This window comes from Coloeus monedula (genome assembly GCF_965178545.1).
Source record: "Coloeus monedula genome assembly, chromosome: 1".
NCBI classification, from domain to species: Eukaryota; Metazoa; Chordata; class Aves; order Passeriformes; family Corvidae; genus Coloeus; species Coloeus monedula.
Window position 1 is genome coordinate 160,278,792 of NC_138781.1, and position 18,136 is coordinate 160,296,927.

General features: G+C 61.0%; 2 protein-coding genes and 1 long non-coding RNA gene across 3 annotated transcripts in view; 1 reads left to right on the top strand and 2 right to left on the bottom strand.

Moving 5' to 3' along the window:
• Window positions 1–9,733, top strand: part of CPSF1 (cleavage and polyadenylation specific factor 1) — a 114,566-nt gene extending 104,833 nt beyond the window's left edge. The window contains exons 35-40 of the mRNA XM_082290193.1: window positions 1,093–1,159; window positions 3,925–3,972; window positions 4,067–4,222; window positions 7,399–7,528; window positions 8,283–8,421; window positions 9,625–9,733. Of these exons, the coding sequence (XP_082146319.1) occupies window positions 1,093–1,159; window positions 3,925–3,972; window positions 4,067–4,222; window positions 7,399–7,528; window positions 8,283–8,421; window positions 9,625–9,672 (588 nt within the window). The 3' untranslated portion in view covers window positions 9,673–9,733. The remainder of the gene's footprint in view (window positions 1–1,092; window positions 1,160–3,924; window positions 3,973–4,066; window positions 4,223–7,398; window positions 7,529–8,282; window positions 8,422–9,624) is intronic.
• A 1,115-nt stretch (window positions 9,734–10,848) lies between these two features.
• LOC309574860 lies at window positions 10,849–13,155 on the bottom strand. The gene is made up of 3 exons (XR_014226560.1): window positions 13,060–13,155; window positions 12,317–12,418; window positions 10,849–11,460 (listed from the first exon to the last, which is right to left on the bottom strand). It is a non-coding gene; the product is annotated as an uncharacterized lncRNA (long non-coding RNA).
• Window positions 13,156–13,212: 57 nt separating this feature from the next.
• The window catches only part of ADCK5 (aarF domain containing kinase 5), a gene marked incomplete at its 3' end in the record, with an annotated part of 28,274 nt that continues 23,350 nt past the window's right edge, over window positions 13,213–18,136 (bottom strand). The window contains exons 11-14 of the mRNA XM_082290315.1: window positions 16,314–16,392; window positions 16,123–16,214; window positions 13,374–13,683; window positions 13,213–13,327 (exon numbers count right to left, since the gene is read on the bottom strand). Coding sequence (XP_082146441.1) covers window positions 13,213–13,327; window positions 13,374–13,683; window positions 16,123–16,214; window positions 16,314–16,392 — 596 coding nt within the window. The remainder of the gene's footprint in view (window positions 13,328–13,373; window positions 13,684–16,122; window positions 16,215–16,313; window positions 16,393–18,136) is intronic.

Here is an 18,136-nt window from a genome sequence, read left to right on the forward strand (position 1 = left end):
AGGGCTCCCAGGAGACACCTGAGGGACACCTGAAGGTCCTGGAGGACACCCAGGGGTCACAGGAGACACCTGAGGGTCTTGGGGACACCCAGGGGTGTTTGGGGACATTTGGGGGGTATTCGGGAGACACCTGAGGGTCCTGAGGGACACCTGAAGGTCTTGGGGACACTCAAGGGTCACAGGAGACACCTGAAGGTCCTGGAGGACACCCAGGGGTGTTTGGGGAAATTTGGGGGTCTTCAAGGGACACCTGAGGGACACCTGAAGGTCTTGGGGACACCCAGGGCTCCCAGGAGACACCTGAGGGACACCTGAAGGTCCTGGAGGACACCCAGGGGTCACAGGAGACACCTGAGGGTCTTGGGGACACCCAGGGGTGTTTGGGGACATTTGGGGGGTCTTTGGGGGACACCTGAGGGTCCTGAGGAACACCTGAAGGTCTTGGGGACACTCAAGGGTCACAGGAGACACCTGAAGGTCCAGGAGGACACCCAGGGGTGTTTGGGGACATTTGGGGGTCTTCGAGGGACACCTGAGGGACACCTGAAGGTCTTGGGGACACCCAGGGGTCTTTGGAGACACCCGAGGGTCTTGGGGACACCCAGGGGTCTTGGGGGACATTTGGGGGTCTTTAGAGGACACCTGAGGGTCTTGGGGACATTTGGGGGGGTCTTTGAGGGACACCTGAGGGTCCTGGAGGACACCCAAGGGTCACAGGGGACCCCTGAGGGTCACAGGAGACACCTGAAGGTCTTGGGGACACCCAGGGATCTTTGGGAACATTTGGGGGGTCTTTGAGGGTCACCTGAAGGTCCTGAGGGACATCTGAAGGTCCTGGAGGACACCCAGGGATCTTTGGGAACATTTGGGGGGTCTTTGAGGGACACCTGAAGGTCCTGAGGGACACCTGAAGGTCCTGGAGGACACCCAGGGGGTCTTCAGGGACATTTGGGGGAGGTCTTCGAGGGACACCTGAGGGACACTCGGAGGGTTTTGGGGGGCACTCGGGGTTCACTTGGGGGGGGGTCGGGGCACGGCCGGGTGCCACCCGCAGCACTGGGACGGTGCCCGTGACAGGAGTGTCCCCGGCAGGACGCGAAGCCGCTGGAGGTTTACAGCGTGGACTTCATGGTGGACGGCACCCAGCTCGGCTTCCTGGGTACGGACGGGGCCCGCGGCGGCGGCGGCGCGGGACGGGGAACGTTTGGGTTGGGTCGGGTCGAAATTTGGGGAGTTTGGGTTGAGTTCAGGTGAGTTTTGGGTGGGTTTGGGTTGAGTTTGGATGAATCCGTTGGGTTTGGGTTGGATTTCGGTGGATTTGGGATGAATCAGTTGGGTTTGGGTTGAGTTCAGGTGAGTTTTGGGTGGCTTTGGTTGAGTTTGGGTGGGTTTGGGTTGAGTTCGGTTGAGTCAGTTGGGTTTGGGTTGAGTTCAGGTGAGTTTTGGGTGGATTTGGGATGAGTTTGGGTGGGTTTGGGTGGGTTTGGGTTGAGTTTGGTTGAGTCAGTTGGGTTTGGGTTGAGTTCAGGTGAGTTTTGGGTGGATTTGGGATGAGTTTGGGTGGGTTTGGGTGGGTTTGGGTTGAGTTTGGTTGAGTCAGTTGGGTTTGGGTTGAGTTCAGGTGAGTTTTGGGTGGATTTGGGATGAGTTTGGGTTGAGTTTGGGTGGGTTTGGGTTGAGTTTGGATGAATCAGTTGGGTTTGGGTTGAGTTCAGATGAGTTTTGGGTGGATTTGGGTTGAGTTTGGGTAGGTTTTGGATGGGTTTGGGTTGAGTTTGGTTGAGTCAGTTGGATTTGGGTTGAGTTCAGGTGAGTTTTGGGTGGCTTTGGTTGAGTTTGGGTTGAATTTGGGTGGGTTTGGATTGAGTTTGGATGAATCAGTTGGGTTTGGGTTGAGTTCAGGTGAGTTTTGGGTGGATTTGGGATGAGTTTGGGTTGAATTTGGGTGGGTTTGGGTTGAGTTCGGTTGAATCAGTTGGGTTTGGGTTGAGCTCAGGTGAGTTTTGGGTGGATTTGGGTTGAGTTTGGGTAGGTTTTGGATGGGTTTGGGTTGAGTTCGGTTGAGTCAGTTGGGTTTGGGTTGAGTTCAGTTGTGTCCGGTTGAAATTCCTTGACTTCGGGTTGAGTTCAGGTGAGTTTTGGGTGGATTTGGTTGAGTTTGGATGAATCAGTTGGGTTTGGGTTGAGTGCAGGTGAGTTTTGGGTGGATTTGGGATGAGTTTGGATGAATCAGTTGGGTTTGGGTTGAGTTCAGGTGAGTTTTGGGTGGATTTGGGATGAGTTTGGGTAGGTTTTGGATGGGTTTGGGTTGAGTTTGGTTGAGTCAGTTGGGTTTGGGTTGAGTTCAGGTGAGTTTTGGGTTGGATTTGGGATGAGTTTTGGTAGGTTTTGGATGGGTTTGGGTTGAGTTCGGTTGAATCAGTTGGGTTTGGGTTGAGTTCAGGTGAGATTTGGGATGAGTTTTGGTAGGTTTTGGATGGGTTTGGGTTGAGTTTGGTTGAGTCAGTTGGGTTTGGGTTGAGTTCAGGTGAGTTTTGGGTGGATTTGGGATGAGTTTGGGTAGGTTTTGGATGGGTTTGGGTTGAGTTTGGTTGAGTCAGTTGGGTTTGGGTTGAGTTCAGGTGAGTTTTGGGTGGCTTTGGTTGAGTTTGGGTTGGATTTGGATGGGTTTGGGTTGAGTTTGGTTGAGTCAGTTGGGTTTGGGTTGAGTTCAGGTGAGCTTTGGGTGGCTTTGGTTGAGTTTGGATGAATCAGTTGGGTTTGGGTTGAGTTCAGGTGAGTTTTGGGTGGATTTGGGATGAGTTTGGGTAGGTTTTGGATGGGTTTGGGTTGAGTTTGGTTGAGTCAGTTGGGTTTGGGTTGAGTTCAGTTGGGTCTGGTTGAAATTCCTTGACTTCGGGTTGAGTCCAGGTGAGTTTTGGGTGGCTTTGGTTGAGTTTGGATGAATCAGTTGGGTTTGGGTTGAGTTCAGGTGAGTTTTGGGTGGATTTGGGATGAGTTTGGGTTGAGTTTGGGTGGGTTTGGGTTGAGTTTGGTTGAGTTTGGGTTGAGTTCAGGTGAGTTTTGGGTGGGATTGGGTTGGATTTGGGTGGGTTTGGGATGAGTTTGGTTGAGTGTTGGGTTTGGGTTGAGTTCAGTTGGGTCTGGTTGAAATTCCTTGACTTCGGGTTGAGTTCAGGTGAGTTTTGGGTGGCTTTGGTTGAGTTTGGGTGGGTTTGGGTTGAGTTTGGTTGAGTCAGTTGCGTTTGGGTTGAGTTCAGGTGAGCTTTGGGTGGCTTTGGTTGAGTTTGGATGAATCAGTTGGGTTTGGGTTGAGTTCAGGTGAGTTTTGGGTGGATTTGGGATGAGTTTGGGTAGGTTTTGGATGGGTTTGGGTTGAGTTTGGTTGAGTGTTGGGTTTGGGTTGAGTTCAGGTGAGTTTTGGGTGGGATTGGGTTGGATTTGGGTGGATTTTGGATGAATCAGTTGGGTTTGGGTTGAGTCCAGGTGACTTTGGCTGAGTTTGGATGAATTCAGTTGAGTTTGGGTGAATTTGGGGTGGGTTGGGTTGAGTTTCGGTTGGATGTGGATGGGTTTGGGTTGGATTTGGGTTGAGTTTGGTTGAGTCAGTTGGGTTTGGGTTGAGTTCAGTTGGGTTTGGATGAAATTCCTTGACTTTGGGTTGGTTTGGGTTGAGTCCAGTTGAGTTTTGGGTGGGATTGGGTTGGATTTGGGTGGATTTGGGATGCATCAGTTGGCTTTGGGTTGAGTTCAGTTGGCTTTGGGTTGAGTTCAGTTGGCTTTGGGTTGAGTTCAGTCGGGTTTGGGTTGAGTCCAGGTGACTTTGGCTGAATTTCGGTTGAGTTCAGGCTGACCTTTGGGTGAATTTGGGTGGATTTGGGTTGATTTTGGTGCCTCCCCATGATTTTTCTGCCATCCCCGCAGTGTCTGACCGTGACCGGAACCTGCTGGTGTACATGTACCTGCCGGAAGGTGAGCGGGGCGGGGCCAGGTGACCCCTGCTGACCCCTGCTGACCCCAGGTGACCCCGTGGTGACCCCGTGGTGACCCCGTGGTGTCCCTCCAGCCAAGGAATCGTTCGGGGGGCTGCGGCTGCTGCGCCGCGCCGACTTCCACGTGGGCGCCCACGTCAACACCTTCTGGCGCACGCCGTGCCGGGGGCACCCCGAGGGGCCCAACCGCCGCTCCAGCACCTGGGAGAACAAGCACATCACCTGGTTCGGTGAGGAGGGGACACACCTGGACACATCTGGGGACACCTGGGGACACCTGGGGACACATCTGGGGACACCTGGGGACACACCTGGGCACACATCTGGGGACACATCTGGGGCTGGGTGGGGCCAGGAGAACAAGGGTGGGATTTGGGGTGTGGGGATTTGGGGTGTGGGGATTTGGGGTGTGGAGATTTGGGGTGTGGGGATTTGGGGTGCTGGGATTTGGGGTGCTGGGATTTGGGGTGTGGGGATTTGGGGTGTGGGGATTTGGGGGTGGGGATTTGGGGTGCTGGGATTTGGGGTGTGGGGATTTGGGGTGGAATTCGGGGTGCCAGGACTCAGGGTGGGATTTGGGGTGCGGGGATTTGGGGTGTGGAGATTTGGGGTGCTGGGATTTGGGGTGTGGAGATTTGGGATGTGGGGATTTGGGGGATGGGGATTTGGGGGATGGGGATTTGGGGGATGGGGATTTGGGGTGCTGGGATTTGGGATGTGGGGATTTGGGGTGTGGAGATTTGGGATGTGGGGATTTGGGGTGTGGGGATTTGGGTGATGGGGATTTGGGGTGTGGGGATTTGGGGTGTGGGGATTTGGGGTGTGGAGATTTGGGGTGCGGGGATTTGGGGTGCTGGGATTTGGGGTGCTGGGATTTGGGGTGTGGGGATTTGGGGTGTGGGGATTTGGGGTGTGGAGATTTGGGGTGTGGGGATTTGGGGTGTGGGGATTTGGGGTGTGGAGATTTGGGGTGTGGGGATTTGGGGTGCTGGGATTTGGGGTGCTGGGATTTGGGGTGTGGGGATTTGGGGTGTGGGGATTTGGGGTGTGGAGATTTGGGGTGCTGGGACTTGGGGTGTGGAGATTTGGGGTGTGGGGATTTGGGGTGCTGGGATTTGGGGTGCTGGGATTTGGGGTGTGGGGATTTGGGGTGTGGGGATTTGGGGTGTGGAGATTTGGGGTGTGGGGATTTGGGGTGTGGGGATTTGGGGTGTGGGGATTTGGGGTGTGGAGATTTGGGGTGCTGGGATTTGGGGTGTGGGGATTTGGGGTGTGGAGATTTGGGGTGTGGGGATTTGGGGTGTGGGGATTTGGGGGTGCTGGGATTTGGGGTGCTGGGATTTGGGGTGTGGGGATTTGGGGTGTGGGGATTTGGGGTGGAATTCGGGTGCTGGGATTTGGGGTGTGGGGATTTGGGGTGTGGGGATTTGGGGTGTGGAGATTTGGGGTGTGGGGATTTGGGGTGCTGGGATTTGGGGTGTGGAGATTTGGGGTGTGGAGATTTGGGGGGTGGGGATTTGGGGGTGCTGGGATTTGGGGTGCGGGGATTTGGGGTGTGGGGATTTGGGGTGGAATTCGGGGTGCTGGGATTTGGGGTGTGGGGATTTGGGGTGTGGGGATTTGGGGTGGAATTCGGGGTGCCAGGACTCAGGGTGGGATTTGGGGTGTGGAGATTTGGGGTGTGGGGATTTGGGGTGCGGGGATTTGGGGTGCTGGGATTTGGGGTGTGGGGATTTGGGGGTGGGGATTTGGGGGTGCTGGGATTTGGGGTGCTGGGATTTGGGGTGTGGGGATTTGGGGTGTGGAGATTTGGGGTGTGGGGATTTGGGGTGTGGAGATTTGGGGTGGAATTCGGGGTGCCAGGACTCAGGGTGGGATTTGGGGTGTGGAGATTTGGGGTGTGGAGATTTGGGGTGCTGGGCTTTGGGGTGTGGGGATTTGGGGTGCTGGGATTTGGGGTGTGGGGATTTGGGGGGTGGGGATTTGGGGTGTGGAGATTTGGGGTGTGGGGATTTGGGGTGCTGGGATTTGGGGTGGAATTCGGGGTGCCAGGACTCAGGGTGGGATTTGGGGTGTGGGGATTTGGGGTGTGGAGATTTGGGGTGTGGGGATTTGGGGTGTGGGGATTTGGGGTGTGGAGATTTGGGGTGTGGAGATTTGGGGTGCTGGGATTTGGGGTGTGGGGATTTGGGGTGCGGGGATTTGGGGGGTGGGGATTTGGGGTGTGGGGATTTGGGGGGTGGGGATTTGGGGTGTGGAGATTTGGGGGTGCTGGGATTTGGGGTGTGGGGATTTGGGGTGTGGGGATTTGGGGTGTGGGGATTTGGGGTGTGGGGATTTGGGAGATGGGGATTTGGGGTGTGGGGATTTGGGGTGTGGGGATTTGGGGTGCTGGGATTTGGGGTGTGGGGATTTGGGGTGTGGGGATTTGGGGTGTGGGGATTTGGGGTGTGGAGATTTGGGGTGGAATTCGGGGTGCCAGGACTCAGGGTGGGATTTGGGGTGCTGGGATTTGGGGTGTGGAGATTTGGGGTGTGGGGATTTGGGGTGGAATTTGGGGTGCCAGGACTCAGGGTGGAATTTGGGGTGCCAGGATTTGGGGTGGAATTTGAGGTACTGGGATTCAGGGTGGGATTTGGGGTGCCGGGATTTGGGGTGCTGGGATTCAGGGTGGGATTTGGGGTGCCGGGATTTGGGGTGCTGGGATTCAGGGTGGGATTTGGGGTGCGGGGATTTGGGGGTGGAATTCGGGGCTGGAATTAGGGTGCCGGGATTGGGGGTGGAATTTGGGGTGCTGGGATTTGGGGAGGGATTTGGGGTGCTGGGATTCAGGCTGGGATTCTGGGTGGAATTCAGGGGTGCCAGGATTTGGGGTGCCGAGATTTGGGGTGCTAGGATTTGGGCTGGGATTCGGGGTGGAATTTGGGGTGCCGGGATTTGGGGTGGAATTCAGGGTGTTGGGATTTGGGGTGCCGGGATTTGGGGTGGAATTCGGTGTGCCAGGATTTCGGGGTGCCAGGATTTCGGGGCACCAGGATTTCGGGGTGCCGGGATTTCAGGGTGGAATTTCGGGTGCCGGCATTTTGGGGTGCCGGGATTTCGGGGTGCTGGGATTTCGGGGCGCCGGGATTTCAGGGTGGAATTTGGGGTGCCGGCATTTCGGGGCGCTGGGATTTCGGGGTGCTGGGATTTCGGGGTGGAATTTGGGGTGCCGGCATTTCGGGGCGCTGGGATTTCGGGGCGCTGGCATTTCGGGGTGCTGGGATTTCGGGGTGCTGGGATTTCGGGGTGCCAGGATTTCAGGGTGGAATTTGGGGTGCCGGCATTTCGGGGTGCTGGGATTTCGGGGTGCCGGCATTTCGGGGTGCCGGCATTTCGGGGCGCCCTGACCGCGCCGTCCCCGCAGCGACGCTGGACGGGGGCCTGGGGCTGCTGCTGCCGATGCAGGAGAAAACCTACAGGAGGCTGCTGATGCTGCAGAACGCGCTCAGCTCCGCCCTGCCCCACCTGGCCGGGCTCAACCCCCGGGCGTTCAGGTAATGGCACACCTGGGCACACCTGGGCACACCTGGGCACACGTGGGATACACCTGGGCACACCTGGGCACACCCAGGACACACCTGGGATACACCTGGGATACACCTGGGCACACCTGGGCACACCCAGGACACACCTGGGCACACCTGTCACACCTGGTGGGGCTCAACCCCCAGGCATTTAGGTACCATCAGCTGTCCCTCACCTGTCCCTCACCTGTCCCACACCTGTCCCACACCTGTCCCACACCTGTCCCTCACCTGTCCCACACCTGTCCCTCACCTGTCCCTCACCTGTCCCACACCTGTCCCACACCTGTCCCACCCCTGTCCCTCACCTGTCCCACACCTGTCCCACACCTGTCCCCTCACCTGTCCCTCACCTGTCCCTCACCTGTCCCACACCTGTCCCACACCTGTCCCACACCTGTCCCCTCACCTGTCCCTCACCTGTCCCTCACCTGTCCCACACCTGTCCCTCACCTGTCCCACACCTGTCCCCTCACCTGTCCCACACCTGTCCCACACCTGTCCCACACCTGTCCCACACCTGTCCCTCACCTGTCCCACACCTGTCCCACACCTGCCCCTCACCTGTCCCACACCTGTCCCTCACCTGTCCCTCACCTGTCCCACACCTGTCCCACACCTGTCCCTCACCTGTCCCACCCCTGTCCCTCACCTGTCCCACACCTGTCCCTCACCTGTCCCTCACCTGTCCCTCACCTGTCCCCCGTCCCACCTGTGCCCGCAGGCTGCTGCAGTCGGAGCGGCGGCTGCTCCAGAACGCCGTGCGGAACGTGCTGGACGGGGAACTGCTGGGCAGGTTCCTGTACCTGAGCGCCATGGAGCGCGGCGAGCTGGCCAAGAAGATCGGCACCACGCCCGACATCGTGAGTGGCACCGCCACGGGCACGGGGGAGGGACGGGGTGGGACAGGTGAGGGACTGGGACAGGTGAGGGACAGGTGAGGGACAGGTGTGGGACAGGGGAGCTGGCCAAGATCGGCACCACGCCCGACATCGTGAGTGGCACCGCCATGGGCACGGGGGAGGGACAGGGTGGGACAGGGGTGGGACAGGTGAGGGACAGGTGTGGGACAGGGGTGGGACAGGTGAGGGACAGGGGTGGGACAGGTGAGGGGACAGGTGAGGGACAGGTGAGCTGGCCAAGAAGATCGGCACCACGCCCGACATCGTGAGTGGCACCGCCATGGGCACGGGGGAGGGACGGGGTGGGACAGGTGAGGGGACAGGTGAGGGACAGGTGAGCTGGCCAAGAAGATCGGCACCACGCCCGACATCGTGAGTGGCACCGCCACGGGCACGGGGGAGGGACGGGGTGGGACAGGTGAGGGACAGGTGTGGGACAGGTGAGGGGACAGGTGAGGGACAGGTGAGGGACAGGTGTGGGACAGGGGTGGGACAGGTGAGGGACAGGGGTGGGACAGGTGAGGGACAGGTGAGGGACAGGTGAGCTGGCCAAGAAGATCGGCACCACGCCCGACATCGTGAGTGGCACCGCCACGGGCACGGGGGAGGGACGGGGTGGGACAGGTGAGGGACAGGGGTGGGACAGGTGAGGTTGGGACAGGTGTGGGACAGGGGTGGGACAGGTGAGGTTGGGACAGGTGTGGGACAGGTGAGGGACAGGTGTGGGACAGGTGAGGGACAGGTGAGGGACAGGTGTGGGACTGGGACAGGTGTGGGACAGGTGAGGTTGGGGACAGGTGTGGGACAGGTGAGGGACAGGTGTGGGACTGGGACAGGTGTGGGACAGGTGTGGGACTGGGACAGGTGTGGGACAGGTGAGGTTGGGACAGGTGTGGGACAGGGGTGGGACAGGTGTGGGACAGGTGAGGGACAGGTGTGGGACAGGTGTGGTTGGGACAGGGGTGGGACAGGGGTGGGACAGGTGTGGTTGGGGACAGGTGTGGTTGGGACGGGTGAGGGACAGGTGAGGGACAGGTGTGGGACAGGTGTGGGACAGGTGTGGTTGGGGACGGGTGTGGGACAGGTGTGGGACAGGTGTGGGACAGGTGTGGGACAGGTGTGGTTGGGGACAGGTGAGCCCCTGACCCCCCTCCCACCCCACAGATCCTGGACGACCTCCTGGAGATCGACCGAGTCACCGCCCACTTCTGAGAGACCCCAAAACGCCCCAAAACGGCCCCAAAACGCCCCCGTTTGTAATAAAACACAACCCTCAGCTCCGCTTTTTGGGGTTTATTTGGGGGATTTTGGGGTTCACAGTGGCTTTTGCGGGGTTCACAGTGGCTTTTGGGGGGTTCACAGTGGTTTTTGGGGGGATATTGGGGCATTTTTGGTGTCTTTCAGGTGCTTTTCGGGTGCTTTTTGGTGGTTTCGGGTGTTGCCCTTTTGGGGCGGTTTGGGGTTTTTTGGTGCTTTTGGGGTTTGGTTTTCAGGTGGGTTCTGGGGTGGTTTCCAGCTGTTTCCAGCTGTTTCTCAGGTGGGTTTCGGGTATTTTGGGGCGCTTTCGGCTGTTTCCAGGTGTTCTTTCTGTGTTCCCATCCGCTCTGGGGTATCCTCCGAGCGTTTCCCGGGTGTTTCCAGCTGTGTTCCAGCTGTTTCTGCCTCTTTTTTGGGTGCTTTTCCGTGTTTCCGGCTGGGTTTTGGGGTGATTTGGGGCTGTTTTGGGGTTTCCAGCTGTTTCCAGCTGTTTCCCGGGTGTTTCCCGCTGGTTTTCAGGTGTTTTTCAGTGTTTCCAGCTGGTTTTTGGGGTCTTTTGGGACATTTTGGGGTGTTTCCTGCTGGTTTTCGGGTGGTTTTTCAGTGTTTCTGGCTGGTTTTTGGGATGTTTTGGGGCGTTTTTGGCAGTTTTGGAGTTTCCAGCTGTTTTTCAGATGTTTCTTGCTGGTTTTCAGGTGTTTTTCTGTGTTTCCGGTTGGTTTTTGGGGTATTTTGGGGCGGTTTTGGCAGTTTTGGGGTTTCCAGCTGGTTTTCAGGTGTTTTTCAGATGCTTTCAGGTGTTTTCGCTGTTTCTGGCTGATTTTTGGGGTGTTTCAGGTGTTTCCCGCTGGTTTCCGGATGTTTTCAGTGCTTTTTTAGTGTTTCTGGCTGGTTTTGGGGCGTTTTTTGCACTTTTGGGGTTTCCAGCTGTTCTCCAGCTGTTTCCCGGGTGGTTTTTCAGTGTTTCCAGCTGGGTTTTGGGGTATTTTGGGGTGGTTTTTGCGGTTTTGGGGTTTCCAGCTGTTTCCCGGGTGTTTCCTGCTGTTTTTCGGGTGTTGTTTCAGCTTGTCCAGCTGGATTTTGGGGTATTTTGAGGTGGTTTCCAGCTGTTCTCCAGCTGTTTCCCGGGTGTTTCCAGCTGTTTCCCAGGTGGTTTTTCAGTGTTTCCAGCTGGTTTTTGGGGGGTTTTGAGGCGGTTTTCAGCAGTTTTGGTGTTTCCAGCTGTTCTCCAGCTGTTTCCCGGGTGTTTCTGGCTGTTTCCCGGGTGGTTTTTCAATGTTTCCAGCTGGTTTTTGGGGGGTTTTGAGGCGGTTTTCAGCAGTTTTGGTGTTTCCAGCTGTTCTCCAGCTGTTTCCCGGGTGGTTTTTCAATGTTTCCAGCTGGTTTTTTGGGTGTTTTGAGGCGGTTTTCAGCAGTTTTGGGGTTTCCAGCTGTTTCCCGGGTGGTTTTTCAGTGTTTCTGGCTGGTTTTTTGGGTGTTTTGAGGCGGTTTTCAGCAGTTTCGGCGTTTCCAGCTGTTCTCCAGCTGTTCCCCGGGTGTTTCCGGCTGTGTCCCGGGTGTCGTTTCCGTGTTTCCGGCTGGTTTTTGGGGCTGTTTTTGGGGCGTTTCCGGCCGTTTCGGGGTGTCTGGCGCCCCCCTCAGGCGCGCAGCAGCTGCTGCAGGTGCTCCCCGAGCGGCAGCGCCCCCCAGCGGCTCAGCAGCCGCAGCGCCGCCGCCGCCAAACGGAACCGGAACCACTCGAGCCTGGGGGGGCGGGACGGGGGAGGGGTCACAGCTGGGGAGGGGGCACAGCTGGGGGAGGGGGCACAGCTGGGGGGAGGGGGCACAGCTGGGGGGAGGGGGCACAGCTGGGGAGGGGGCACAGCTGGGGGGAGGGGGCACAGCTGGGGAGGGGTCACAGCTGGGGAGGGGGCACAGCTGGGGAGGGGTCACAGCTGGGGAGGGGGCACAGCTGGGGAGGGGGCACAGCTGGGGAGGGGGCACAGCTGGGGGGAGGGGGCACAGCTGGGGAGGGGGCACAGCTGGGGGGAGGGGGCACAGCTGGGGGAGGGGGCACAGCTGGGGGGAGGGGGCACAGCTGGGGGAGGGGGCACAGCTGGGGAGGGGGCACAGCTGGGGGGAGGGGTCACAGGTGGGGAGGGGGCACAGCTGGGGAGGGGTCACAGCTGGGGGGAGGGGGCACAGCTGGGGAGGGGGCACAGATGGGGAGGGGGCACAGCTGGGGGAGGGGGCACAGCTGGGGGAGGGGGCACAGCTGGGGAGGGGGCACAGCTGGGGGGAGGGGGCACAGCTGGGGGAGGGGTCACAGCTGGGGAGGGGTCACAGCTGGGGGGAGGGGGCACAGCTGGGGGAGGGGGCACAGCTGGGGAGGGGGCACAGCTGGGGAGGGTCACAGGTGGGGAGGGGGCACAGCTGGGGGAGGGGTCACAGCTGGGGGGAGGGGTCACAGCTGGGGAGGGGTCACAGCTGGGGGGGAGGGGGGTCACACACCTAAGGGCCCCCCACCTGCGCCCCTCCCCCACCTGCGCCCCTCCCCCCCACCTGACCCCTCCCCCACCTGACCCCTCCCCCCGTGCCCCCCCGCCCCTCCCCCCGTTACCTGAGCGCCACCTCGAAGCGCAGCCGCTCCCAGCCCAGGCGCAGCCGCTGCCGCAGGGACCCCCCGGGACCCCCCCTCAGGCGGCTCCAGCTGCGCACGGCGCTGTGGGGGAGGGGCGGCTCAGCGGGGGGGCACCTGGGCACCCCCACCGGGGCCACCTGGGCACCCAAACCCCACCCAGGGCTCACCTGGGCAACCAAACCCCACCCAGGGCTCACCTGGGCACCCCCACCGGGCACCTGGGCACCCAAATCCCACCCAGGGTTCACCTGGGCACCCAAACCCCACCCAGGGCTCACCTGGGCACCCCCACCGGGCACCTGGGCACCCCCGGGGCTCACCTGGGCACCCCCACCGGGCACCTGGGCAACCCCATGGGGCACCTGGGCACCCAATCCCCCTCTCAGGGCTCACCTGGGCACCCCCACCGGGCACCTGGGCACCCCCGGGGCTCACCTGGGCACCCCCACCGGGCACCTGGGCACCCAAATCCCACCCAGGGCTCACCTGGGCACCCCCACGGGGCCACCTGGGCACCCAAACCCCACCCAGGGCTCACCTGGGCACCCCCACCGGGGCCACTTGGGCACCCAAACCCCCACCCCAGGGCTCACCTGGGATACCTGGGGCACACCTGGGGCACACGTGGTACAGCTGTGACACACACACTCACACCTGGCACACACCTGGCACACACCTGGCACACACCTGGCACACACCTGGCACAGCTGGCACCGTCTCACCTGCGTGCCATCAGCCCGTAGCGGTCAGCGGGTGCCCCCAGGGCGCCGTGGACGCTGCGCACGGTGTTGATGTTGCGGAACACCAGCAGCACGGGCACACCTGGCACACACCTGGCACACACCCGGCACACACCTGGCACAGCTGGCACCGTCTCACCTGCGTGCCATCAGCCCGTAGCGGTCAGCGGGTGCCCCCAGGGCGCCGTGGACGCTGCGCACGGTGTTGATGTTGCGGAACACCAGCAGCACGGGCACACCTGGCACACACCTGGCACACACCTGGCACACACCTGGCACAGCTGGCACCGTCTCACCTGCGTGCCATCAGCCCGTAGCGGTCAGCGGGTGCCCCCAGGGCGCCGTGGACGCTGCGCACGGTGTTGATGTTGCGGAACACCAGCAGCATGGGCCGCGGCAGCGCCCGCAGCACGCGCACGATGTGCGGGAAGCGCTGCGCCGCCATCGCCCGCATGTAGCCGCGCTCCTCCGGGCTCAGGTGCCCCTCAGGTGCCCCCTGCAGGTGCCCTCGCCGTGCCACGTTCGGGCAAGCCCCGCCAGGCTCCAGGAGCCGCGAGTCGCGGCCCAGAGGCCGCTGCATCAGCATCTCCGAGAAGAGGAAATAGTCTGAGGGGGGGGGGGGAGGGGGGTTAGGGGGTGGGGGCTTCGCGGGTGCCACCGCAGGTGCCCCCCCACCTGTACCCCAGGTACCCCCCAGGTGCCCCTCAGGTGCCCCTCAGGTACCCCCACAGGTGCCCCTCAGATACCCCCACAGGTGCCCCCACAGGTGCCCCGCAGGTGCCCCTCAGGTACCCCCACAGGTACCCCCACAGGTGCCCCACAGGTACCCCCACAGGTGCCCCCACAGGTGCCCCGCAGGTGCCCCCACACCTGTACCCCAGGTACCTCTCCAGGTGCCCCACAGGTACCGCCACACCTGTACCCCAGGTACCCCCACAGGTGCCCCTCAGGTACCCCCACAGGTGCCCCTCAGGTGCCCCTCAGGTACCCCCACAGGTGCCCCTCAGGTGCCCCCACAGGTGCCCCACAGGTGCCCCCACACCTGTGCCCCAGGTACCCCCTCAGGTGCCCCCACAGGTGCCCCCACAGGTGCCCCTCAGGTACCCCCACAGGTGCCCCACAGGTGCCCCACAGGTACCGCCACACCTGTACCCCAGGTACCCCCCAAGTACCCCTCAGATACCCCTCAGGTACCCCCACAGGTACCCCCACAGGTACCCCCCCCGGTACCCCCCCCGGTACCCCCACAGGTGCCCCCACAGGTGCCCCGCAGGTGCCCCCTCAGGTGCCCCCTTAGGTGCCCCCTCAGGTACCCCCCAGACACCCCTCAGGTACCACCACAGGAACCCCCCCAGGTGCCCCCCAGGTGCCCCCCAGGTACCCCCCCAGGTACCCCATTTTTGGGCTCCCTTTTCCCATTTTCGGGCTCCCTCCCCCCATTTTTGGGCTCCCTCTCCTCATTTTGGGCTCCCTACCCCAATTTTGGGCTCCCTCTCCCCTTTTTTGGGCTCCCTCTCCCCATTTTTGGGCTCCCTCTCCCCATTTTCGGGCTCCCTCTCCCCATTTCAGGCTCCCTCCCCCATTTTTGGGCTCCCTCTCCCCATTTTCGGGCTCCCTCTCCCCATTTTTGGGTTCCCTCTTCCATTTTTGGGCTCCCTCCCTCCATTTTTGGGGCTCCTCTCCCCATTTTGGGCTCCCTCTCCCCATTTTCGGGCTCCCTCCCCCCATTTTTGGGCTCCCTCTCCTCATTTTGGGCTCCCTACCCCAATTTTGGGCTCCCTCTCCCCATTTTTGGGCTCCTTCCCTGCATTTTTGGCTCCCTCTCCCCATTTTTTGGGCTCCCTCTCCCCATTTTCGGGCTCCTCCCCCCATTTTGGGCTCCCTCCTCCGATTTTCGGGCTCCCTTTTCCCCCATTTTTGGGCTCCTCTCCCCATTTTTGGGCTCCCTCTCCCCATTTTGGGCTCCCTCCCCCCATTTTCGGGCTCCCTCTCCCCATTTTGGGCTCCCTCCCCCCATTTTTGGGCTCCTCCCCCCATTTTCGGGCTCCCTCTCCCCATTTTGGGCTCCCTCTCCCCATTTTCGGGCTCCCTCCCCCATTTTCGGGCTCCCTCCCCCATTTTCGTGACCCCTCCCCCCATTTTGGGCTCCCTCTCCCCATTTTCGGGCTCCCTCCCCCATTTTCGGGCTCCCTCTCCCCATTTTCGGGCTCCCTCTCCCCATTTTGGGCTCCCTCTCCCCATTTTCGGGCTCCCTCTCCCCATTTCAGGCTCCCTCCCCCCATTTTTGGGCTCCCTCCCCCCATTTTCGGGCTCCCTCTCCCCATTTTGGGCTCCCTCCCCCCATTTTTGGGCTCCTCCCCCCATTTTCGGGCTCCTCTCCCCATTTTGGGCTCCCTCTCCCCATTTTTGGGGCTCCTCCCCCCATTTTCGGGCTCCCTCCCCCCATTTTTGGGCTCCCTCTCCCCATTTTTGGGGCCCCCTCTCCCCATTTTGGGCTCCCTCTCCCCATTTCAGGCTCCCTCCCCCCATTTTTGGGCTCCCTCTCCCCATTTTCGGGCTCCTGCCCCCATTTTTGGGCTCCGTCCCCCCATTTTCGTGACCCCTCTCCCCATTTTTGGGCTCCCTCCCCCCATTTTCGGGCTCCCTCCCCCCATTTTCGGGCTCCCTCTCCCCATTTTGGGCTCCCTCTCCCCATTTCAGGCTCCCTCCCCCCATTTTTGGGCTCCCTCTCCCCATTTTCGGGCTCCTGCCCCCATTTTTGGGCTCCGTCCCCCCATTTTCGTGACCCCTCTCCCCATTTTTGGGCTCCCTCCCCCCATTTTCGGCTCCCTCTCCCCATTTTTGGGCTCCCTCTCCCCATTTTTGGGCTCCCTCTTCCCATTTTGGGCTCCCTCTCCCCATTTTTGGGCTCCCTCTCCCCATTTTGGGCTCCCTCTCCCCATTTCAGGCTCCCTCCCCCCATTTTCGGCTCCCTCCCCCCATTTCCGGGCTCCCTCTCCCCATTTCCAGGCTCCCTCTCCCCATTTTTGGGCTCCCTCTCCTCACCCTGCACCCCCAGTTCCGCCGCCCGCTCCCTCATGCCCTCGTGGTCCCGCAGCACGATCGCCCTCCAGAGCCCGCACAGCGACACCCGCTCCCTGCGGGAAGGGAGGGGTTAAAACGGGGGGGCCGGGGCGGGGGTTTTGGGGTCCCCCCCCGTGTTTTGGGGTCCCCCCCCGTGTTTTGGGGTCCCTCACCTCTCGCTCAGGGTCTCGTACAGGCCGTGGTCCAGCAGCACCAGCTGCGCTCTCCCGTCGGGGCCCCGGCGCACCAGCACTGCCGCGGGGGGAGGGGGCGTTCGGGAGCCCCCCCTTTTTTTGGGGGGGGACCCCCCCCGCCCTATTTTGGGGATCCCCCCTCCTTTTTGGGGGTCCCGCTCAATTTTTGGGCCCCCCCCCCCCCTCCCCTCCATCGGTGTCCCCATTTTCCTTGGGGAACGCTTCCGTTTCTTAAGGATGCCCCTGTTTTGGGGGGACCCTTTTTTTGGGGGACCCCCCTCTTTTTTGGGGACCCCCCTCCTCCTTTTTGGGGGTCCCTCCTCTCTCGCTTTTTGGGGACACCCCGCTGGTTTGGGGGACCCTCTTTTGGGGACCCCCCTGTTTTGGGGAACCCCTTTTTTTGGGGATTCCCCCTGTTTTGGGCCCCCCCCCTTTTTTGGGGGACCCCCGTCCTATTTTGGGGACCCCCCTCCTCCTTTTTGGGGGTCCCTCCCTTCTCACTTTTTGGGGACACCCCGCTGCTTTGGGCGACTCCTTTTGGGGACCCCCGCCCTATTTTGGGGACCCCCTCCCTCTTTTTTGGGGTCCCTCCCCTCTCCCTTTTTGGGGACACCCCGCTGCTTTGGGGGACCCTCTTTTGGGGACCCCCCTCTTTTTTGGGGGACCCCCGCCCTATTTTGGGGATCCCCCCCCCACCTTTTTAGGGGTCCCTCCCCTCCTCTCTCCCTTTTTGGGGACACCCCGCTGCTTTGGGGGACCCCCCTGTTTTGGGGAGCCTCCGCTTTTTGGGGACCCCCATCCTATTTTGGGGACCCCCATCCTATTTTGGGGACCCCCGCCCTATTTTGGGGACCCCCGTCCTATTTTGGGGATCCTCCGCTCTTTTTGGGGTCCCTCCCCTCTCCCTTTTTGGGGACACCCCGCTGCTTTAGGGGACCCCTTTTCGGGGACCCCCCTGTTTTGGGGAACCCCTTTTTTTGGGGATTCCCCCTGTTTTGGGCCCCCCCCCTTTTTTGGGGGACCCCCCTCCTTTTTGGGGACCTCCTCCCTCTTTTTTGGGGTCCCTCCCCTCTCCCTTTTTGGGGACACCCCGCTGCATTGGGGGACCCTCTTTTGGGGACCCCCCTCTTTTTTGGGGGACCCCCGCCCTATTTTGGGGATCCCCCCTCCACCTTTTTTGGGGTCCCTCCCCTCCTCTCTCCCTTTTTGGGGACACCCCGCTGCTTTGGGGGACCCCCCTGTTTTGGGGAGCCTCCGCTTTTTGGGGACCCCCATCCTATTTTGGGGACCCCCATCCTATTTTGGGGACCCCCGTCCTATTTTGGGGATCCTCCGCTCTTTTTGGGGTCCCTCCCCTCTCGCTTTTTGGGGACACCCCACTGGTTTGGGCGACTCCTTTTGAGGACCCCCCTGTTTTGGGGAACCCCTTTTTTTGGGGACTCCCCCTGTTTGGGCCCCCCCCTTTTTTGGGGGACCCCCCTCCTTTTTGGGGACCTCCTCCCTCTTTTTTGGGGTCCCTCCCCTCTCCCTTTTTGGGGACACCCCGCTGCTTTGGGGGACCCTCTTTTGGGGACCCCCCTCTTTTTTGGGGGACCCCCGCCCTATTTTGGGGATCCCCCCTCCACCTTTTTAGGGGTCCCTCCCCTCTCCCTTTTTGGGGACACCCCGCTGCTTTGGGGGACCCCCCTGTTTTGGGGAGCCTCCGCTTTTTGGGGACCCCCATCCTATTTTGGGGACCCCCATCCTATTTTGGGGACCCCCGCCCTATTTTGGGGATCCTCCGCTCTTTTTGGGGTCCCTCC